This window comes from Rattus norvegicus, chromosome X (assembly GCF_036323735.1).
Source record: "Rattus norvegicus strain BN/NHsdMcwi chromosome X, GRCr8, whole genome shotgun sequence".
Classification (NCBI taxonomy): Eukaryota; Metazoa; Chordata; class Mammalia; order Rodentia; family Muridae; genus Rattus; species Rattus norvegicus.
In genome coordinates this window covers 4,962,317-4,986,983 of record NC_086039.1, presented here as the reverse complement: position 1 = coordinate 4,986,983, position 24,667 = coordinate 4,962,317, and the positions used below count along the sequence as shown (strand labels likewise).

Sequence of the window (24,667 nt, the reverse complement as noted above, 5' to 3'; positions counted from 1 at the left end):
GTTCCACGAACCCAGCAACGTATCTTGGCCCCCACCAACCACTAAGTAAGATACAAGTGGGTATTTTTTATCTTTGCTGAACATAGCAACCTTTGCTAAGTTCTGGGGAGAACACAGCAGCTCCCACTGAGGTGCTGATAGTGACACTGGGTGTAGATCATGGCAATCAGTCATTTGCTTGGGACCAAGATGGCAAGGCAGAGGACTAAAACAGAAAAAAAAAAAAAAAAAGGTGTCATTCTGATGGTGGGGATCATGTCCACTCACTGGATTTCTTCTATACACATGTGACCCTCCCTTGCCTAAAGTTGGTTGGTTAGCAAACTTAACTTCGTTTTGAGAGAGTTAGGGAAAAGTGGAGTGCGCTCAGTGCACCCCAGAGGGTGTCCCTGCCCTGTGGCAGCCCTGTCCAGTTCTAGCGGGACGGTGAGCGAACTAGGAGTGTAAGTGGGCGGGGAGCAGCTTCGGGTACCGTGGGCAGGGTTTGCAGCTGCTGAAATGGCCAATGAGCGCTCTCAAGAGGCTGAGCCAAGAAGAAGGCTGATTGAGCGGCCACCACTGCCTCCCAAGTTTCCTGTAGTGGATGCACCGCCCGGCCACTCCGCTCCACCCAGCGTTGAGGGAGACCCGAAGAAGCCGGAGCCGCGGACTCTGGGTGGGTTTTCGGGACAGAACTACCAGGCACCTACTTTGCTCTGGGGGGAGGGACGATTCGGTGAACTATGAAGGGCCGGCGGCGGCGGCGCCGAGAGTACTGCAAGTTCACGCTGCTCTTGGCGCTGTACACGCTTCTGCTACTGCTCGTCCCCTCTGTACTGGACAGTGGCAGCGAGCAGGACAAGGGCGGCAGGGACTGCCCCGGCCTGCAGCGCAGCTTGGGTGTGTGGAGCCTGGAGGCGGCGGCGGCCGGGGAACGTGAGCAGGGCGCAGAGGTGCGGTTCCAGGCCGAAGGAAACCCGGATCGATCCCCTCGGCCCCAGGGCAACCTCAGCGCCATCCGTGAGTCCGTGACCCAGGAGAAGCAGCACATCTATGTGCATGCCACCTGGCGCACCGGCTCGTCCTTCTTGGGTGAACTCTTTAACCAGCACCCGGACGTTTTCTACTTGTACGAGCCCATGTGGCATCTGTGGCAGGCACTGTATCCGGGCAATGCGGAAAGCCTGCAGGGCGCGCTGAGAGACATGCTGCGCTCCCTCTTCCGCTGTGATTTCTCTGTGCTCCGCCTGTACGCGCAGCCCGGGGACCCCGCAGAGCGAGCACCGGACTCGGCCAACCTCACCACGGCCATGCTTTTCCGTTGGCGGACCAACAAGGTCATCTGCTCGCCGCCTCTGTGCCCCGCCGCGCCCCGGGCGCGCGCGGACGTGGGCCTCGTCGAGGACAAAGCCTGTGAAAGTACCTGCCCGCCCGTGCCGCTCCGCGCCCTGGAGGCCGAGTGCCGCAAGTACCCGGTGGTGGTCATCAAGGACGTGCGGCTGCTGGACCTGGGCGTGTTGGTCCCCCTGCTGCGTGACCCAGGCCTCAACCTGAAGGTAGTGCAGCTCTTCCGAGACCCACGGGCAGTGCACAACTCGCGCCTCAAGTCGAGGCACGGACTGCTGCGCGAAAGCATCCAGGTGCTGCGCACACGCCAGAGAGGTGACCGCTTCCAGCGGGTGCTACTGGCGCACGGCGTGGGTGCCCGTCCCGGAGGCCAGTCCCGGGCGCTGCCCTCCGCGCCACGCGCCGATTTCTTCTTAACCAGTGCGCTCGAGGTGATCTGCGAGGCCTGGCTGCGCGATCTGCTCTTCACCCGCGGTGCGCCCACCTGGCTGAGGCGTCGCTACCTGCGGCTGCGTTATGAGGACTTGGTGTGGCAGCCCCAAGTCCAGCTGCGCCGCCTGCTGCGCTTCTCCGGGCTGCGGACACTCGCCGCGCTTGATGCCTTCGCATTCAATATGACCCGCGGCTCGGCCTATGGAGCCGATAGGCCCTTCCACTTGTCTGCGCGGGACGCCCGAGAGGCTGTGCACGCGTGGCGCGAGCGTCTGAGCCAAGAGCAGGTGCGCCAGGTGGAGGCCGCTTGCGACCCCGCCATGCGACTGCTCGCCTACCCTCGCAGCGGGGATGAACGCGATGTGAAGACCGTCAGGAAAGGGGAGACACCACTGGAAACCAACGCCAACTGGGCCACATAGCACCCTGATCCCTGAACCCTGCCCCGGGGCATATCTAGGTAAAGTGGCACAGTGTAAGGAATGGTGTTTGGAGGTGGGGGGGTGGTTAGAGGGGGCAGTGCTGTCCTGAATGTCAAGCTGTCAGATCGCATCCAAGATCACGTCTTGCTTGGTAAATTTGGGGTGCTTCAATGGGTTCACTTCCTTAGCTACCTCCCTTCTCAGAGGAGGACCTAGAGGTGAGAGAAGTAGTGTAAAGGTAGCTGAAGCAGCCTCCAGGTCGTTGCTCTCCCTGCATGGGAAGTCCAAAGACAGTAGAAAAAGTCTAAAGCATCCAATGCAACTTGAGACTCAAAACTAATGTGGAGTGAAGTAGGAAGCCCATCCAGACCTATGGTTCTGAAATAGGTGCCTGTTTGTCCTGTGTAACAACTTTTTGCCATGGTGTCTGCTATCAAAAGCAAGGTGTCATGAAAAGTATGAATTTTGTTCCTATTTATCCTTAATTTTTCTGTCTGGTATTTCCTTGTCTCTCTTCTTCTACAGCTCCAGGGCTCTCTCCTCCTGGGTACTAAGCACACAGACATAGTGAGGCAGCTCTTACAACACTTTCTGCACATTTGTGTGTCTCCAGCCCTATTACAAACAAGCAGAACTAACATTTCTTACCCCTGGCTTCCGTGTGCCCTTTTCCCTCCTCTCTTCCCCTCTCTGAGGCTGACTGATGTTTGCAGGATATCTGACCACAGGTCACAAAAGCTGCTTGGTCAGCTTCCTCTGGTGCTCTAAGAAGGCTGGGTTGGGTTTTCCCCAACTCCACTCTGGCATTTATTTATTTATTTATTTATTTATTTATTTATTTATTTATTTTTGATAGATGGGACTTTAGACCGGCAGTTAACAATTTGTTAAGCAAATCCCTCTTTTTGCCATTCTCTATAATGTGGTTGCTAAAATGGGACACACACACACACACACACACACACACACACACACACATATATGAGGGAGAAAAGGAAACACAGAGAGAGAGAGAGAGAGAGAGAGAGAGAGAGAGAGAGAGAGAGAGAGGGAGGGAGAGAGAGAGAGAGAGAGAGAGAGAGAGAGAGAGAGAGAGAGAGAGAGGTGTATGCACGTGTGTCCACTATTGAGTTATTCAGTTAACAGATGGCATGTAACACTGGGTCAGGGGAAGATTGTTCTGCATGATGCTCACCATAGGAATCTAGTCAGGGGCATGGGAATGCATTTCCCCAAACACTGTAAATTGGAAGAGTATTTACTGCCTTCTGTACAGTACAGACCAGAGGAGGAAGAAAAGCAAGGCAGGGAGGCCGGAAGTGACTTAAGTTTCCATTCATTATTTTATAGTGTAATTCAGTATTCCCCTGGGATGGACTGGAGGGACAAATGTTGAAAATGTTAATGAGATGGACTTTTTTTTTTTTTTTTTTTGGTTAATAGACCTAGGGTTTTAGAGTGGCTTGGGGAAGCTGGCTAATTGAATTTGCTTCTCCCAGTAATCAAATCAGTCTTTATAATTGCTAGGAAGTCTGTGTTCTTTCCTGATTTTCATAGAGAAGGAAGGTAAGACACAGGGTGATTCATTTTAAAAAAACATCTGCTAAGCCATATTTACATAGAGAAAATAATGGTCTTTAACTCACTATCACAGACTTCAAGAAACTCCTTCCCTGGTCAAACACTGCAGCATTTTATGGTTTTAAGACATGAGAATCTCCTAGAGACGCTTGTTCCACATCCTTCTCCCAATTAGTTCTGACACACTAAATGATGCCTGAGGCAGGGTGATAGAGAGGAGTGTACCCTAGGAAGTACAAAAGGGTGTGGGTGACAGTGACTATGGCCAAAGATGGTGCTGCTGTTGTTTGGGAGGCTAGTGTGGCTTCTCTGTAAGGCTGAAGGCACATCTAGATAGAAGTTTTAGGCCCTTGTAAACTTTAGTGACTGTTCCTTCTGCATTGGACAATTAAGATCAATATGTGGATATATTCAAATGGTTGTATTCCTGGCTCCTAGGAAGATAATATTGTTATAAACTCTTTCTCAGAACCCACCATCTACTAGCTGACTTCATTCTCACTGGCTAGAACTAGCTCATGTGGTTTGCCCTATGCCAAAAATTGCATAAGGGAATGGACGCATTTTGAGTCGCTCACACCAGCAGTTCTCAGTGCTGGGTGAAAGTTACGGTTGACTTCCCCTAATCTTTAGTGGATATATGTAAGACTCAGATAATATGTACCTTATATGAACCATGATATTCTCTATTCATATATATCTATGAGAAAATGTGATTTATAAAATAAGCATATGAAAAGATTAGTAGCAATAATAATATAGAACAATATAATATGAAATAATAATCATTATGATAAAAATTCTATCAATGAATTGTTACTGGACTTCCATGAGACAGGTAGTATGTACAGTGTGAATCAATGTGAATACGCTGGATAAAGGATGGTTTCCATTTCAGGCAGAACACAGCAGAACTGCATATCAGTTCATGCTGCTACCCAGATCAACATTGTAAAGCTTATACATGATTTCTGCAATTTTCTTTTAATATACCTGGACTGTGGCTGACAGTATGTAATTGGAGTCTGAGAAAAGAAAACTATATGGGTAGAAAGGAACCACAACTATACATCTAGCTGAGGAACTTTTAGGAAAATGCCCATGCCTAAGTTCTCCCCTACCCCAGAGATCTTTTGGGAGTGGACTGGTGTTGGAAATAGAACTCAGGGTCCAATACAGTCTATAAACAGGTGCTCTACCATTGAACTTCACCCCAAGCCCAGGAGATCTGATTAATTCAGTCTACCGTGAGGTCTCTAGACCTAAGCATCAGGGTTTTCAAAACTCCCAAGGTTGACAAGGGCTGTTGATAAGCAGCAAACTCTGCCATATGTTTTATGTGAAAGAACTTAAAGCTATGAAGTTCTTTGCAGATAAACAGTATTATTATGGAAGAGGAAATTACACACAGGCCTGTTTGTCACCTGCATATGCCTTCAGATGTTTTGTTTTCTGTATTTATACATCTAAGAGTCTGTCATTGCACAAATTCTATCAACTCCTGTTCTGAACAGACTGATATTCTGTCCTGTCCTCAGTATGTCTCCCTTTGCCTTCTACCCTTGGGAGGATGCAAGATGTCTTAGTTAGGGTTTCTATTGTTGTGATGAAACACCATGACTAAAAGTAAGTTGCAAAGGAAAGGGCTTATTTGGCTTATACTTCCACATCACTATTCATCACTGAAGGAAACCATAAAAGGAATTCAAACAGGACATGGATCTGGAAGTAGGAACTGATGTCGACTCCATAGAGGGGTGTTGCTTATTGGTTTGTTCTGCATAGCTTTGCTCATCTTGCTTCCTTTTAGGACCTAGGACCATAAGCCCAGGGATGGCACCACCCACAGTGGACTAGGCTCTTCCACATCAATCCCTATTTAAGAAAATGCCTTAGCAGACAGATCTAATGGGGCAATTTTCTCAGTTGAGGTTAACTTCCTTTCAGATAACTCTAGCTTGTGTCAAGTTGGCATAAAGTAGCCAGCATACAAGATTTTGTACAAACTGCCTGCGCGCGCGAGCGCATGTGTGTGTGTGTGTGTGTGTGTGTGTGTGTGTGTGTGTGACCCAACTTGCATGCTGACCATGTATTCTACCACTTAACTATTCCCACAATGCCGTAAGATATTTAAGTCACTTTAGACTTTGTTCTTGATAGGATCTATGCTGCTGTTGGGAGAAACTAGAGACAGGCAGGTGTTCTGTAGCTAAGTCCTAACAATAAGGAAACTTTCCCAGGAAATCATTCTAATCCAAAGAAATGACAAGCCACCACCATTTTGGAACTTATTCCATTTAAATCAGTGGACTGAACCCCAAATCTCTGTGTGATATTATGCGTGTTTATCACTGAAATGTCCACCTTTGGCTTGAATACAGACTGCTGAATAATACCCATTTTAAAAACACTGCTTCTATATGGAACTTTTGTTTGTTTTGGCTCTCAGTAGCAAATTAAGCTGGGTACTATGTTTGAATTAGAGGTCATGGAATTAATACGATGGGTTGAGGTGGTGATGGCGGTGTGTATATTTCTGTGCATGTGCAGACACATAGATAGGGTTGTGATCTGTATGCAAACACACAGATAGTGATTGTGTGTTCACACAAATAGGTAGAAATGAGCATCAGGGTTTCAGTAGCACATGGACAATTTTCTAAAATGTACTCATGTCAAAAAATCATTACCCCTTGTGGGTGAGATTTTTGCTTAGTTTTGATTCAAATATTCTGAGATTTTTTTGGGCTGCCTTCTATAGAAAGACACCTCAGTTGATAGTGGGTTTGTTATTGGTTTAAGAAATGATCATACTCTTCAAGTCTGGGGAGTGAGACATGGAAGAAAACCGGTTATGCAAAGTGAGGTGTAAGCTAAAAGTAATAGCAGCCATCCCTTGATTTCTATGGAATCAGTTGTTACATTGGGGTATAGGAATCCAGGCTTTGGGATCTAGGTCTCGTGGATAACATTTGATTAATTTTAAGAGGTTATTTGCCAAGGATGGGGCTTGTTGTCAAGTATTGAAAAACAAAGCAAAACAACCTAGAACAACTTAAATGTCCTACCTGCACTATGACATCAGGAACTAGGTAACTATGTCAGGATACATTCTGACAATGAAATACAATATAACCACAGAAAAGGAGATAACATGGAAAGATTACCAAAGCACTAAATGTGAAAACAATACAGAACAACAAATGTAGTTTAGTCTCACTTAAGAGTAAGAAGGCAATGTTTGTTGGCATTTGCATGAAATGAGTCTAGATACATAGAGCACAAAAACTACAGTGGTGCTCTGGAGTGGTGCTCCATTCTAGGAATGGAGATTAGAGGATGTTCATACCCTTTTGTGCTGGCAAACTCTTTTTCTTACCTCGTATTTCCATGATTTCTATACATTTGACAGACATGTTTTTTTTTAAAAAAAAACAAGAACATTTTATTTTAAACCTATGGATTGGATGTGTGAGCATATTTTATCACCCAAAATAGTGAGCTGAGAAGAGGAAGGAGATAATATGTGTTCACGAAGGAACACAGTGCACAGAATAGGCACTTACTGAGCATCACTTCATTTGGAATCCATTGGAGATTCTCACTCCACTGATCGTTCTGGGATGTAACCCAGTGCCTTGCCCAAGCTAGGAAAGCCTTCTATCACTGTACCACACTACTAGCTCCTTGATCTTTTTAAGGCAGGGTTCAAAGCATTCTCTAAAAGTTTGTTTTTCATTTGAGAAGAGGTTTTTTTTCCTTTCCTCGTGAATAAAAATGCAATATAAATGACTAGAAGTGGTGCCTTTAAGAGAAAAAAAGTTCACAAGCAGCTGTTTTAGAATTCTTTAAATATGCCTGCTCCCAGCATGAGAAGCCCAGAGGAATGAAACTAAAGAGACTCACTGGCCTTGCTATGTTGCATCTAACATTCTGGTCCAACACAGTGACTCCCAAGCAAAGCTCAGTTTCTTTCTGCCAGGTCTTCTGGCTCCCCATTCTCAGTCTTCCAAATGGAACTTAAGGAACTGACCCTGCTGAAAGCAGAGTCTTAGGGTGAGTGCAGTAGAGCATAAGAACAGTAGAAACTACGACACTGTTCTGGCGCTTGTTCAAAAACACTGGGAAGCAACGAATTGTTTGGAAGCTGAACAGGAAGCCATTTTTGAGGCCACAGCTGAACAGTAGAAAAGTTGCAGAGCTCAGTGATGGCTCCAGGAGAATTAGAGTCCCTCAGTTCTGCCCCCTTCCACTTCATGGCCAGGCATCAAGCCAAGCCAGCCTGATATTTCTGTGGCTGGTCTTGTTCATATTAAAGACCATTCTGCTAGGAGCTAAGAATAAATTAGAATATCAGCCAGTGGTGAATATTTTTAAGAGCAGAGGGTAAGAAGCTATGAAAGAGAACTATCACATTTGAGTTAAGATCTAATTTTAGTCTGAGTCAACAGATCTCCTCTCATGAACTGAACAGGACAGTAAAGATTATCTTGTAGAATCACACCCTAAAGTAGGCTTGGAGGTGACATATTTTTGTTTATAGATTTGAAGCCTTTTCTGTAAAGATGGCCTTATAGCTGGAGTGCCAAGATCCTGGAAAGGCAATCTGAGGAAAGCAGTTTTCCAATTGAGGTTCATTCCTCTTACCAGATAACTATAACTTGTGTCAAGTTAACAGAAAAACTAACCAAGACATTAGGATATAATGGTGTTTTTCAAAAATGGCAGAACTTAAATACAGAAAAACTAGTGGGAGAGTGTTTGGCTAAGAAATCCAAACAGGTTTATTCAGTTTTATCTACTCATGCTATTTGTTCATTTAATCACCACTATAGACAACCATAGGTATGATGGAAATGTATTGCAGGCCAAAATTTAGACATAAATTTAAATATTATCCATTACAATTCATTCCATAATTGCTATACAATGTATCAGGAATGTCAAAGATAGGTGTAACTTTTTAATGGAAATTTTTCTAATGTTAAGGCTGGCTATTTGTAAAGGAAAACGTAAAGCCAATAGGAAAGCCTACAAACGTAGCATTTGGAAAAAATCTAATCCCATTGGATGCCAAAATCTGTCAATGCCAAAACATAGCTAGCACTCACTTCAAAGGGAACAAGAGCTAGTTTATATTGGAGCAAACCATGTGTGACCCTGGCACCAAATATAGATTCATGCTTATCTCAAGTATCCTATCCCAGTGATAGGAGTTTTATGAAGTTGTTACAATGACAGAACAACAACAAAACATACAAATCAAATCAATTTCAAGAAACATTGGTGGGAAAATTGAGGGAGTGGGTTACCCCAAAGGGGGAAAATCTGCTATAGGCCTCAAATGCTCTCAGATAACATTCTTAGCAGTTGAGTTGGTAGAAGCTAATGGTTTGTTTGTACACTACAAAACACTGTTACCTCAGTATGAATGTTAGTTCAAACACCAAACAGGGAGGTCCTCAGTGAATGGCTATTTAAGATGAGTAAAGGTAACTCTGGGTAATTTGCCTCATACTGTGTAGCATTCTGGCTCTCCATAATTACTGAAGTTCTGATTAGTTAACTCCACCTTATAGAGCCTTTAGCACACAGGTGCTGCTTTTTCCCCTAAGAACTCTAGTTCACACCCATGTGGGAACCAAATGGTTACCTGAGTAGGTCTAAAATCTGGTCACTTCCCAGACCCATGCCCTCAAGTGGTTACTAGCCAACATTTGCAGGGGGCCCATCTGAATAGATATTATAAAACACTGGCCCATTCCTTTACGTCAGTTGAGAGCAACTTTACTCAAAACAGCACCACATATGCCAATGGAAATGATATCTCAGAACTGTTGAACAAAAGGAAAAATGTCAAAACAGGCAGACTCAGCTGTTTCCCACTTTTATTGTTGTTCAGTTTTTTTCCAGTTTTATTTTTAAAACTGAGGCAGAGTGGTTGGGGATTTAGCTGAGTGGCAGAGCATTTGCTTAGCATATGTTAGGTTCTGGGTTCAGTCCCCAGCTAATAAAAATACATAAGGATTGGGGACTAAAGAGATGACTCCACATTTAAGAGCACCCAGATTCAGTTTCAAACACCCATACCAGCTTAATCCACCGAAACTGCAGTCCCAGGGTACTTGATGTCCTCCTTGGGCATTTACATGCTACAAATAAAATCATGCAGGCAGGTACACATACATTTTCTTTAAAAAAATCTTTAAAACCATAATTGTATGCAACAGTGTCAGTTTTATTAATACCATTTTGATATGTATTGATTTGTTCTAAAACAAGGTCAGAAATTTGGGGAAATTTTAGTTGTAGGTGTTATAATAAGATTAATAAGATTATTTGATTCCACTTTAGTGGAGGACACATAGCCGCCATTTAATTTTGACTTTGGCCTTGGCCAATCCCAGGACAAAAGTGATCAAGTGGACTAAAGTTTCACTCTGAATTCCCGCCACGATGGCTAGATAGTGGGGACAGCAAAACCAAGGTCTTAGTCATTCTCTCTGGGGCTACCTGGGTCCCTAGCTTTTCTCTCTAAGCCCTACATAAACTTTCCAAGCAAGAGTTTTCTGGTTTGGTTTGGTTTGGTTTGGTTTGGTTTGGTTTGGTTTGGTTTGGTTTGATTTTGACTCAACCCATTTTTTGACTTGAAAGATGTTTCAAATCAAATAAGGCTGAGACTGGGGTGAACTAATGCAAATATTAACCAACAATCCCTTGACAATGCCTCTTAATCTTTCAGATTGAAAGTCTAGAAATTATGCTTGAGATTTATGTCGCTTGAAGTCAGTTTCTGGGAGCGGGGTGTGTGTGTGTGTGTGTGTGTGTGTGTGTGTGTGTGCGCGTGCGTGTATGAGCATGCACTAGCCAGCATTTATCAGCAAACTAACCATTCTAATTATACTTTGTTTCAGAGCAACAGTAAAGAAATGCTGGTGCTCCCACATTGTTGGCATTTTGAGAATTATCTTACCATTGCCTCTAAGCAAACCCCTCACAAAAAAAACAACTTATTGGTTCTATTGTCAACATTATCAGTCATTTCCTTGTTTCCTTGGCCCAGTATTTCATAGATTCGAAGCACAAGCAGGAAGGTTAAGAAGTTTTAACCTGGACAGACAGATAAGCCTCAGAAGTTAGAGTCATTCATTGTGTAGTTCCCAGTTGGGGAACTAGGTGACTCCCCAGAGCTCATGGCCATAGAAAAGGAGACTAGCACACTTGCCAGCCCATTTGCTCTGGAAGCGGTCTGGGAGGAAGGTTGTGACAATAAGCTGGGAAGTAGTAACATAGCCCTGAGGATGGGACATGCTGAATACACGGAAATCTCAGCCCTCAGCCCAAGGGTTAAGTGCCAGCTCTCACTTTGAGGATCTGTTAAATAGTTTTGGGTGGTTCCTCCCCTCGGGGGTTCCTCACCTGGCAGGAGTAGGTGGGGGAGGAACAGGATAAAGAAGTGTCAGTCTCCCAAAGATTATCCCCAGTCTCCGGGCAAAACCAGAAAATTTGAAAGGAAGAAGGCAGGTCAAAAGTTCTAAGTGGGGTATCTGTGGGAGAGTCCAGATTCTCTTGGCAGGACTGTGGCTCCTTACCTGATCTGAAAGGGACAGAAAGCCCAAAGAATGATGAAGCAGCAACTTTAGTTGGTTGTGCCTTCTGTTCTCAAACTTTTAAACCAGCAGGAAGTTTATTCTTGCCCCTCCCCCTCCTAGCTTCAAAGGTTGGAAACAGTATGATTAAAACACTAAGTCTGTCTTCCTGAGTTATTCTACTACAGCCAAGGGAGGCTCAGCAGGGCCAAAAGCCTAAAATTGAGGCAACAAAAACCAAGAGGGAAGGCATACCCAGAAGGAAGTTGCTCTTTGATGGCACTCAAGCTATTATTAGGCCAAATTCATTGCAATATGGCCAAATCTTTAAAGAAGCAAATCCATTTTAAAAAGTGAAAGCCAATTTGTGATTTCATTGAATATTAAGAAATGACTTCACACGTCAATGCCATATATTTAGGATCGAAACAAAGATGTGTTTCAGAAAGAAACTTTGGGAGATTGCCACCTACATAATGCTCTGAAGACTGCAACAGTTTTTCCAGCATGTCTTCTCTCCCCTCATCTTGCCTTGTTCCACTAGTGATTTAATCAAAAGTTTGAACTTGAAGATCTGGCTTTGCAGCTCAGTGGCAGAATACATGCTTAGCATGCGTAAGGCCCTGAGATCAACCTATAGCAGTGCCACAAAGAAAAACTGAAGTAGAATAAAAATGTTAAAGGTTTTCTTTATATACTGACTAAAATTATTCTTTTAAAAACCAGTATTGTGGTGGTACATGCCTGTAATACCAGCATTAGGGAGGAAGGAGAATCAGGAATTCCACATTATCCTTAGCTACATAGCTAGTTTGAGGCCAACTTGGTATATATGAGAACCTGTTTCAAAAATAACTAAGCAAAAAGTAATAAAATATTTGGACATAAAAATCTTTACTAAAAGGATACAAAGACTGTATGGTCCAGGGGCTTGCTCAAGAGTATTCTCTATGAATGGTTATTAGGAAATGAGATCTGACTTGGCAACACTTAGCACTTAATTAGTCATTGATAAAACTCCCTGTACTCCTGCCAGGCTTATTTCTGGGTCTTAAAGCAACCCAAGTGGCGTGCTAGAAATACTACACAAAGAAACAGTGATAAGAATTTTTTCTTGACTTTCCCGTTTGAATAATTATAGATTCACAGGAAATTGCAAGAACAACATACTCAGGTCCAGTGTAACCTTCACCTAACTTTCCCCAAAGGGATATCTTATAGATAGATTAATGTCAATACCAGGAAATTGATGTTGATATAATCTACGGACTATTCTATTTTCAAGTTTTTACCTGCACTTATTTTATGTGTATGCATAAATAGAGGTGTGTGTGATTGTATCACATACAAATTTCTGGAAACACCACTCTAACCAATATAGAATCACTATATCAACACAATGAAATTATGGTGCCAACTAGTTGTAGTTTATACCCTGCCACATCCGACCATTTTCCATAGAAAGCACTAATTTGTTCTCCATGTCTGACTTTATTTTCAAGAATGATGTAAATAGAACATTATTTACATAACCTTTTGATATTGGTTTTTTCACTGAACACAGTTGTTTGGAAACACACACTCAGATTATCTTGTGTGCTGATAGTTTATTCCTTATTGCTGAATAGCATTCTATGTTACCAGTATAGTACTTCAATCATTTACCAATTGATGAACATTTAAATTATTTTGATCTTTTAGAAATAAAGCTGTTATGTATATTAATGTACAAGTTTTAAAAATTTTTATTGGAGTATGTTCATTGCACATAGTAATGTGTTTTATAGATATTATCATACAAGTATAATACTCACCTGACTTACTGCATTTACTATGATTTCTTCAGTTGTGTATATTTTCCAGTAAATGGCATAATTTCATTCTTCTTTATGGTTGGATCAAACTCCATTTTATATGCACACCACATTTTCTTTATTCACTGATTCCATATGTTGGCTACTATGAAGAGTGTTGCAGTAAACACAGATGTGCAAGCATCTCTGTGGTATGGTCATTTAGAATCCTTCAGTTATGTATCCAGGAGTAGGATAGCTGGGCTAAATAGGAAGAGACAGGCTTGTGTGTAGCCCAAGATGACCTCGAATTTCCAGCCAAGTATAACCTTAAACTCCTGATTCTCCTGCCTCCACCCACTGAGTGCTGGGATTATGGATGTGTACCAGCACTCCCAGTTTTGTGCTGTGCTGGGGATAAATCCCAGGGTTTCCTGAATGGTGGCAAACACACTACCAGCTGAGTTTAACCCATCTCCAATCTCTCCTTTTAGTTTTTATGTGGTATCTCCCCTAGTGACTCAAACAAATGGCTGAAGTGCCCATTAACATATCAAAGCTGAAGGTGGCAGCTACTCTCTCCACAGAATCCCCTCAGTCTCTACCTGTTACATACTATGCCCCCTACCCTGAACTCTCCAGCCTAGGTATTGGGCTGGGATTCCCTCTCCCCAGCTCCTTTGCATCTATATAACTCAGCCTTTTTAGCTATGCCAATCTCTTGGCCCAGGCCACTCCTCTTGTTCAGCAGCTTCTCTCTCCCTTCCTTCTCCATCTCCTCACATGGCCTAGCTCAGTCTGGTCATGTTCACTCTGAACTCTCCTAGATGTCCCTGCCTCTGTATATGCTCTTCTTTTATTCACAGTAAACCTTCTGCTGCACTGTACCTAGCAGCAGTCATATCCTTCCTTTTGCTTTCATTCTTTTCTTTCTTTCTTTTCATTCACTGACTTTCATAGTGGTTGCACAAGTTTATATTGCCACCTCTTCATCCTTCAACCTCTTCATCCTTGCCTCTGTTTATTACTTATTTCCTTAATGACTGAGTTATGATGAAATCTCAATACACCTCTAGTCTTGTGTGTGAGACTCAGGGTCTCACACACAAACTAAGAAAACTGTCTATTGCCAAACAGCACATTGAGCACCAGAATGCCTCTTGTGTCCCTCAAATATGTGACTCCTTCCTCTATCTGATGGCTAAGAAGACTGAGGACCTTAGTATATACATATTTATCAGTTGTACACACTCTTTTCAGGACTCTCTTCACATCGTTAGCCTATTTATTTGTCAATTCTTGGCTATATTTCCAAGCTACTGGAATCCTTCTGCAGAAAGTCCTTGCATATAACTATTATCGTAATATGTTTACTCTCTTTTTCTTTCATCAGTTCCAGAATTCCAGGTCTGTAAATTAAGCCTTTGATGCATTTTATATTTATTTTTGTGCAGGGTAAGAGATATGGAGCAAATTTTATTCTTCTAGTTGCAGATATTCAGTTTCCCACCACCATTTGGTTAAGAGGCTTTCTTTGCTACAATTGGTTTTTTACTCCCTTTGGCAAAACTCAGATGACTATAGGAGTGTGGGCTTATTTCTGGAATGTATATTCTCTTATTCTATATGAATTTTGGGGGATTTGTTTGTTGAGAGAGAGAGAGAGAGAGAGAGAGAGAGAGAGAGTGTGTGTGTGTGTGTGTGTGTGTGTGTGTGTGTGTGTGTGTGTGTGTGTGTGTGAAATTAAGTCTGGTCATACTTCCAGAATTGTTATTTTTGCTTAAGATTTTTTTGACTATTGAAGTATGTGCAAGGGTTTATAGAGGTACTCAGTTCTCAAAATGAATGACCAGCAAAGCAATTGTTGAATTATGGGCAAGTGTATTTTTAATTTTCTGAAAACACACCAAACTCTTTTGTAGGATAGCTGTACACATTACAAGTTACTTCATTTCCTCCAGGGTACTTGGTATCGTGACCATGCTGCAGCTGTTTTAAAGACTACATAGTGACATCTCATAATAGTTTCCATTTGCATTTTCCTGATGGCTGGTGATGTGGAACTTGTTTTCAAGTGCTCATTTGCTATCTATGCCACTTCTTTTAGGTAAAATGCTGGCCCAGATGTTTTAGTCCATTTCTAATTAGACTTTTTAAACTATGTCAAGGGCTATTTATACATTTTAGATACAAGTCTTTCATCAGATAATTAGTTGCAAGTCTTTTCTCCCACTGTCTATTTTCTTTTATTCTAAGATGTTTTGAAAAGTAAATGGTATTTATTTATTGCAATACTGAAGACTAAACTCAGGGTCTCACACACAAACTAAGAAAACTGTCTATTGCCAAACAGCACATTGAGCACCAGAATGCCTCTTGTGTCCCTCAAATATGTGACTCCTTCCTCTTACGTTCAGACCATTGCCAACACATCTGCAACCTGGCTTGTTCTTATTTATTCTTTATTTCCTTGTTTTCAAACTCTGTTTGTTTGTTAAGACAGTGTTTCACATTATAACTTCGTTGTTTTGAGCCTATGTACCCTGCATTGTCCTTGCCATGAAAGCAATCCTCCTGCCTTGGCTTCTTGATTGCTAGAATTATAGATGCCACACTTACAAAGCCTTTTAAAAGTCATGTGATTTCTCCAGATCCTACAAGATACGCTTTCTGAGAACCCAGTAATGATTCTTTTGTATTATCCAACCTGCTGATTAAAGTTTAAAGTGTCTCTCTCTATGCCAAGAACTTCTAGATATTGGGTTTGCAATGATGAACAAGGAAAGACTTGAGAGAAAAACATGAAAACTGTAATATTTAAGTGGGTCTGGGAAAACCTTTATAAAGAGCTGAAATTTAAATTAAAGTTTAAAAGGCCATGACAGAGGGAGGTAAGTTAGATGATTTCAAACAGACTCTATAGGATCTATAAATGTTCCAAGGTAAGAAACAGCCTGACATCATGAATATGACCAAACACCAGTACAGCTGGTTTTTTGGAGGGACAGTTCAGTGTTCAAGAGCACTTGACACTCTTTTTTTAAATCTTTATTAACTTGGGTATTTCTTTTTTTTCTTTTTCTTTCTTTTTTTCATCTTTATTAACTTGATTATTTCTTATTTACATTTCAATTGTTATTCCCCTTCCTGGTTTCCCCACCAACATCCCCCTAACCTCCCCCTCCCCTTCTCTATGGCTGTTCCCCTCCCCATCCTCCCCCCATTACGGCCCTCCCCCCAACAATCACGTTCACTGGGGGTTCAGTCTTAGCAGGACCAAAGGCTTCCCCTTCAGCTGGTGCTCTTACTAGACTACTCATTGCTACCTATGAGGATGGAACCCAGGGTCAGTCCATTCATAGTCTTTGGGTAGTGGCTTAGTCCCTGGAAGCTCTGGTTGGTTGGCATTTTTGCTCATATGGGGTCTCAAGCCCCTTCAAGCTCTTTCAGTCCTTTCTCTGATTCCTTCAACGGGGGTCCCATTCACAGTTCAGTGGTTTAATGATGGAATTCGCCTAAGTTTTTGCTGTATTCTGGCTGTGTCTCTCAGGACAGATCTACATCCGGTTCCTGTAGGCCTGCACTTCTTTGCTTCATCCATCTTATCTAGTTTGGTGTATGTATATGAATGGGCAACATGTGGGGCTGGGTCTGAATGGGCGTTCCTCCAGTCTCTGTTATAAACTTTGCCTCCCTATTCCCTGCCAAGGGTATTCTTGTTCCTGTTTTAAAGAAGGAGTGAAGCATTCGAATTTTGGTCATCCTTCTTGAGTTCCATGTGTTCTGTTCATCTAGGGTAATTCAAGCATTTGGGCTAATATCTACTTATCAATGAGTGCATACCATGTGAGTTATTCTGGGATTGGGTTACCTCACTCAGGATGATATATTTGAGTTCCATCGATTTGTCTATGAATTGCATAAAGTCACTGTTTTTGACAGCTGAGTAATATTCCATTGTGTAGATGTACCACATTTTCTGTATCCATTCCTCTGTTGAAGGGCATCTGGGTTCTTTCCAGCTTCTGGCTGTTATAAATAAGGCTGCTATGAACATAGTGGAGCACGTGTCTTTTTTATATGTTGGGGCATCTTTTGGGTATATGCCCAAGAGAGGTATAGCTGGGTCCACAGGTAGTTCAATGTCCAATTTTCTGAGGAACCTCCAGACTGATTTCCAGAAGGTTGTACCATTCTGCAATCCCACCAACAATGGAGGAGTGTTCCTCTTTCTCCACATCCTCACCAGCATCTGCTGTCACCTGAGTTTATGATCTTAGCCACTGCTGTGAGGTGAAATCTCAGGGTTGTTTTGATTTGCATTTCCCTTATGACTAAAGATGTTGAACATTTCTTTAGGTGTTTGCCAGTCATTCCGCATTCCTCAGCTGTGAATTCTTTGTTTAACTCTGAACTCCATTTTTTCATAGGGTTATTTGTCTCCCTGTGGCCTAACATCTTGAGTTCTTTGTATATTTTGGATATAAGGCCTCTATCTGTTGTAGGATTGGTAAACATCTTTTCCCAATTTGTTGGTTACAGTTTTGTCCTAACCAGTGTCCTTTGCCTTACAGAAGCTTTGCAGTTTTATGAGATCCCATTTGTCGATTCTTGATCTTACAGCATAAGCCATTGGTATTTTGTTCAGGAAATTTTTTCCAGTGCCCATGTGTTCCAGATGCTTCCCTAGTTTTTCTTCTATTAGTTTGAGTGTATCTGGTTTGATGTTGAGGTCCTTGATCCACTTGGACTTAAGCTTTGTACAGGGTGATGAGCATGGATCAATTTGCATTCTTCTACATGTTGACCTCCAGTTGAACCAGCACCATTTGCTGAACATGCTATATTTTTTCCATTGGATGGTTTTGGCCCCTTTATCAATAATCAAGTGACCATATGTATGTGGGTTCATTTCTGGGTCTTCAATTCTATTCCACTGGTCTATCTGTCTGTCTCTGTACCAATACCATGCAGTTTTTTATCACTATTGCTCTGTAATACTGCTTGAGTTCAGGGATAGTGATTCCCCCTGAAGTCCTTTTATTGTTGAGAATAGTTTTAGCTATCCTGGGTTTTTTGTTATTCCAGATGAATTTGCAAATTGTTCTGTCTAACTCTCTGAAGAATTGGATTGTTATTTTGATGGGGATTGCATTGAATCTGCAGACCACTTTTGGTAAAATGGCCATTTTTACTGTATTAATCCTGCCAATCCATGAGCATTGGAGATCATTCCATTTTCTGAACTCTACTTCAATTTCTTTCTTCAGAGGCTTGAAGTTCTTATCATACAGATCTTTCACTTGCTTGGTTAAAGTCACACCAAGGTATTTTATATTATTTGGGACTATTATGAAAGGTGTCTTTTCCCTAATTTCTTTCTCGGCTTTTTTCTCTTTGTATAGAGGAAGGCTACTGATTTATCTGAGTTAATTTTATACCCAGCCATTTTGCTGAAGGTGTTCATCAGGTTTAGTAGTTCTCTGGTTAAACTTTTGGGATCACTTAAATATACTATCATATCATCTCCAAATAGAGATATTTTGACTTCTTCTTTTCCAATCTGTATCCCTTTGATCTCCTTTTGTTGTCAGCTTGCTCTGGGTAGAACTTCAAGAACCATATTGAATAAGTAGGGAGAGAGTGGGCAGCCTTGTCTAGTCCTGGATTTTAGTGGAATTGCTTCAAGTTTCTCTTCATTTAGTTTAATGTTAGCAACTGGTTTGCTGTATATGTCTTTTGCTATACTTAGGTATGGGCCTTGAATTCCTATTCTTTCCAGGACTTTTATCATGAAGGGGTGTTGAATTTTGTCAAATGCTTTCTCAGCATCTAATGAAATGATCATGTGGTTTTCATCTTTCAGTTTGTTTATATAGTGGATTACAATGATGGTTTTCCATATTTTAAACCATCCCTGCTTGCCTAGGATGAAGCCTACTTGATCATGATGGATGATTGTTTTGATGTGCTCTTGGATTCGGTTTGCAAGAATTTTATTGAGTATCTTTGCATCGATATTCATAAGGGAAATTGGACTGAAGTTCTCTTTCTCTGTTGGATCTTTGTGTGGTTTAGGTATAAGAGCAATTGTGGCTTCATAGGAGGAATTCGGTAGTGCTCCATCTGTTTCAATTTTGTGGAATAGTTTGGATAGTATTGGTATGAGGTCTTCTATCAAGGTCTGATAGAATTCTTCACTGAACCCATCTGTACCTGGGCTGTTTTTAGTTGGGAGACCTTTAATGACTACTTCTATTTCGTTGGGAGTTATGGGGTTGTTTAAATGGTTTATCTGTTCCTGATTTAACTTTGGTACCTCGTATCTATCTAGGAAATTGTCCATTTCCTGCACATTTTGAAGTTTTGTTGAACATAGGCTTTCATAATAGGATCTGATGATTTTTTGATTTTCCTCTGACTCTGTAGTTATGTTTCCCTTTTCATTTCTGATTTTGTTAATTTGGATACACTCTCTGTGTCCTCTTGTTAGTCTGGCTAAGTGTTTATCTATCTTGTTGATTTTCTCAAAGAACCAACTTTTGGTTCTGTTGATTCTTTCTATGGTCCTTTTTGTTTCTCCTTGGTTGATTTCAGCTCTGAGTTTGATTATTTCCTGCCTTCTACTCCTCCTGGGTGTATTTGCTTCTTTTTGTTCTAGAGCGTTTACGTGTGCTGTCAAGCTACTGATATTATGCTCTCTCCTGTTTCTTTCTGCAGGCACTCAGCGCTATGAGTTATCCTCTTAGCACAGCTTTCATTGTGTCTCATTAGTTTGGGTATGTTGTACTTTCATTTTCATTAAATTCTAAAAAGCCTTTAATTTTTTTCCTTATTTCTTCCTTGAGTAGGTGATCATTGAGTAGAGCATTGTTCAATTTCTAGGTATATGTGGGCGTTCTTCCCTTATTGTTATTGAAGACCAGCTTTAGCCCGTGGTGTTCTGATAGCATGCTTGGGATTATTTCTATCTTTCTGTAACTGTTGAGGCCCGTTTTTTGACCAATGATATCGTCAATTTTGGAGAAAGTACCATGAGGAGCTGAGAAGAAGGTATATCCTTTTTCTTTAGGATATAATGTTCTATAAATATCTGTTAAGTCCGTTTGGCTCATGACTTCTATTAGTCTGTCTACGTCTCTGTTTAATTTCTGTTTCCCTGATCTGTCTAATGATGAAAGTGGGGTGTTGAAATTTCCTACTATTATTGTGTGAGGTGCAATGTGTGTTTTGAGCTTTAGTAAGGTTTCTTTTACGTATGTAAGTGCCCTTGTATTTGGGGCACAGATATTTAGGATTGAGAGTTCATCTTGGTGGATTTTTTCTTTGATGAATATGAAGTGTCCTTCCTTATCTTTTTTGATGGCTTTTAGTTGAAAATTGATTTTATTTGATATTAGAATGGCTACTCCAGCTTGCTTCTTCTGACCATTTGCTTGGAAAGTTGTTTTCCAGCCTTTCACTCTGAGGTAGTGTCTGTCTTTGTCTCTGAGGTGTGTTTCCTGTAAGCAGCAGAATGCAGGGTCCTCGTTGCGTATCCAGTTTGTTAATCTATGTCTTTTTATTGGGGAGTTAAGGCCATTGATGTTGAGAGATATTAAGGAATAGTGTATATTGCTTCCTGTTATATTCATAATTTGATATGAGGTTATGTTTCTGTGCTTTTCTTCTCTTTGTTTTGTTCCCAAGATGATTAGTTTCTTGCTTCTTCTAGGGTATAGCTTGCCTCCTTATGTTGGGCTTTACCATTTCTTATCCTTTGTAGTGCTGGATTTGTAGAAAGGTATTGTGTAAATTTGGTTTTGTCATGGAATATCTTGGTTTCTCCATCTATGTTAATTGAGAGTTTTGCAGGATACAGTAACCTGGGCTGGCATTTGTGTTCTCTTAGGGTCTGTATGACATCTGTCCAGGATCTTCTGGCTTTCATAGTTTCTGGCGAAAAGTCTGGTGTGATTCTGATAGGTCTGCCTTTATATGTTACTTGACCTTTTTCCCTTACTGCTTTTAATATCCTTTTTTATTTTGTGTGTTTGGTGTTTTGACTATTATGTGACGGGAGGAGTTTCTTTTCTGGTCCAATCTATTTGGAGTTCTGTAGGCTTCTTGTATTGTTATGAGTATCTCTTTCTTTAGGTTAGGGAAGTTTTCTTCTATGATTTTGTTGAAGATATTTACTGGTCCTTTGAGCTGGGAGTCTTCACTCTCTTCTATACCTATTATCCTTAGGTTTGATCTTCTCATTGAGTCCTGGATTTCCTGTATGTTTTGGACCAGTAGCTTTTTCCGCTTTGCATTATCTTTGACAGTTGAGTAGATGATTTCTATGGAATCTTCTGCTTCTGAGATTCTCTCTTCCATCTCCTGTATTCTGTTGGTGAAGCTCGTATCTACAGCTCCTTGTCTCTTCCTTTGGCTTTCTTTATCCAGGGTTGTTTCCCTATGTTCTTTCTTCGTTGCTTCTATTTCCATTTTTCATTCCTTCTACTGTTTGATTTTGTTTTCCTGGAATTCTTTCAGGGATTTTTGTGACTCCTCTCTGTAGGCTTCTACTTGTTCTCTAAGGGAGTTCTTCACATCTTTCTTGAAATCCTCCAGCATCATGATCAAGTACGATTTTGAAACTAGATCTTGCTTTTCTGGTGTGTTTGGATATTCTGTGTTTGCTTTGGTGGGAGAATTGGGCTCTGATGATGCCATGTAGTCTTGGTTTCTTTTGCTTGGGTTCCTGCACTTGCCTCTCGCCATCAGATTATCTCTAGTGTTACTTTGTTCTGCTATGTCTGACAGTGGCTAGACTGTCCTATAAGCCTGTGTGTCAGGAGTGCTGTAGATCTGTTTTCCTGTTTTCTTTCAGCCAGTTATGGGGACAGAGTGTTTCACTTTCGGGCGTGTAGTTTTTCCTATCTACAGGTCTTCAGCTGTTCCTGTGGGCCTTTGTCTTGAGTTCACCAGGCAGGTCGCTTGCAGCAGAAAAGTTGGTCTTACCTTTGGTCCCGAGGCTCAAGTTTGCTCTTGTGGTGTTGCTTATGAGCTCTCCACGGCGGCAGCAACCAGGAAGATCTGCGCCGCCCTTTCAGGGAGCTTCCTTGCACCAGGGTTCCAGATGGCGTTTGGTGTTTTCCTCTGGCGTCTGAGATGTGGGCAGAGTGCAGTCTCTTCTGGTTTCCCAGGCGTGTCTGCCTCTCTGAAGGTTTAGCTCTCCCTCCAACGGGATTTGGGTGCAGAGAACTCTTTATCCGGTCGGTCCCTTCAGGTTCTGGAGGTGTCTCAGATGCCTGGTTGATTCTTTGTAAAGTCCTTCTTTTTTCTACTCAGTTGACGTCAGATCTGAGTTTGATTGTTTCCTGCCATCTACTCCATTTGGATGAATTTGGTTGTTTTTTTGTTCTAGAGCTCTCCGGTGTGCTGTTAAGCTATTAGTGTATACTCTCTCCAGTTTCTTTTTGTAGGCACTCAGTGGTATGAGTTTTCCTCTTAGCACTGCTTTCATTGTATCCCATAGGTTTGCGTATGTTGTGACTTCCTTTTCATTAAATTCTAAAAAATTTCTTTCTTTATTTCTTCCTTGACCAAGTTGTCATTGAGTACAAAGATGTGCAGCTTCCATGTTTATGTGGGCTTTCTCTTGTTTCTGTTGTTATTGAAGACCAGCCTTAGTCTATGGTGGTCTGATAGGATGAATGGGATGATTTCAATCTCCTTGTATCATTTGAGGCCTGTTTTGTGAATAATTATATGGTCAATTTTGCAGAAGGTATCATGAGGTGCCGAGAAGAAGGTATATTCTTTTCTTTTAGGATGAAGTGTTCTATAGATGTCTGTAAATCCATTTGGTTTATAACTTCTGTTAGTTTCTCTACATCTCTGTTTAATTTCTGTTTCCATGATCTGTCCATTGATGACAGTGAGGTGTTGAAATATCCTACTATTATTGTGTGAGGTGCAATGTGTGATTTTAGATTTAGTAAGGTTTCTTTTATGAATGTAGGTGCCCTTGCATTTGGAACATAGATATTTAGGATTGAGAGTTCATCTTGGTGGATTTTTCTTTTGATGAATATGAAGTGTCCTTCCTTACCTTTTTTGATAACTTTTGATTGAAAGTCGACTTTGTTTGATATTAGGTGGCTACTCCAGCTTGTTTCTTGTGGCCATTTGTTTGGAAACTTTTTTCCCAGCCTTTTATTCTGAGGAATTGGCTGTCTTTGTCTCCGAGGTGCATTTCCTGTATGCAGCAAGATACTGGGTACTCTTTACATATCTAGTCTGTTAGTCTATGTCTTTTTATTGGGGAATTGAGTTCATTGATGTTGATAGATATTAGGGACCAATGAGTGTTTTTTCCTATTATTTTGTTGTTAGAGGTGGGATTATGTTTGTGTGGCTACCTTCTTTTGGGTTAGTTAAAAGAAGATTACTTTCTTGCTTTTTCTAGCATGTAGTTTCCTTCCTTGTTTTGTTCTTTTCCATGTATTATCCTTTGTAGGGCTGGATTTGTAGAAAGATATTGTGTAAATTTCGTTTTGTCATGGAATATCTTGGTTTCTCCATCTATGTTAATTGAAAGTTTTGCTGGATATAGTACCCTGGCCTGGCATTTTTGTTCTCTTTGGGTCTGTATCACATCTTCCCAGGATCTTATAGCTTTCATAGTCTCTGTTGAGAAGTCTGGTGTGATTCTGATAGGTCTGTCTTTATATGTTACTCGACCTTTATCTCTTATTGCTTTTAATATTCTTTCTTTGTTTTGTGTATTTGGTGTTTTGACCATTATGTGAAGGGAGGAATTTCTTTTATGGTTCAATCTGTTTTAAGTTCTTTAGGTTTCATCCATGTTCATGGTCATCTCTTTCTTTAGGTTAGGGAAGTTTTCTTCTATAATTTTGTTAAAGATATTTACTAGCCCTTTAAGTTGGGAATCTTCATTCTCTTCTATACCTATTATCCTTAGGTTTGGTCTTCTCATCATGTCCTATATTTCCCAGATGTTTTGGGTTAGGAGGTTTTTGCTTTTTTAATTTTCTTTAAGTCTTGTGTCAGTGTTTTCTATGGTATCTTCTGCCCCTGAGATTCTCTCTTCTATCTCTTGTATTCTGTCTATGATGCTTGCATCTATGACTCCTAATCTCTTTCCTAGGTTTTCTATCTCCAGCGTTGTCTCCCTTTGTGATTTCTTTATTGCTTTAATTTCCATTTTTAGATTCTGGATGGTTTTTTTTCAATTCCTTTACCTGTTTGGTTGTGTTTCCTGTAATTCTTTAAGGGATTTTTGTGTTTCCTCTTTAAGGGCTTCTACTTGTTTACCTGTGTTGTCCTGTATTTCTTTAAAGGAGTTATTTATGTCCTTCTTAAAGTCCTCTATCATCATCATGAGATGTGATTTTAAATCCAAATCTTGCTTTTCTGGTTTGTTGGGATATCCAGTACTTGCTGTGGTGGAAGAACTGGGCTCTAATGATGCCAAGTAGTCTTGGTTTCTGTTGCTTAGGTTCTTGTGCTTGCCTCTCACCATCTGATTATC

General features: G+C 41.3%; 1 protein-coding gene across 1 annotated transcript in view; it reads left to right on the top strand.

Moving 5' to 3' along the window:
• The first annotated feature begins 611 nt into the window (after nt 1–611).
• The window catches only part of Chst7 (carbohydrate sulfotransferase 7), a 36,563-nt gene continuing 12,507 nt past the window's right edge, over nt 612–24,667 (top strand). The window contains exon 1 of the mRNA NM_207600.2: nt 612–2,218. Within this exon, the coding sequence (NP_997483.1) occupies nt 723–2,180 (1,458 nt within the window). The 5' untranslated portion in view covers nt 612–722 and the 3' untranslated portion in view covers nt 2,181–2,218. The remainder of the gene's footprint in view (nt 2,219–24,667) is intronic.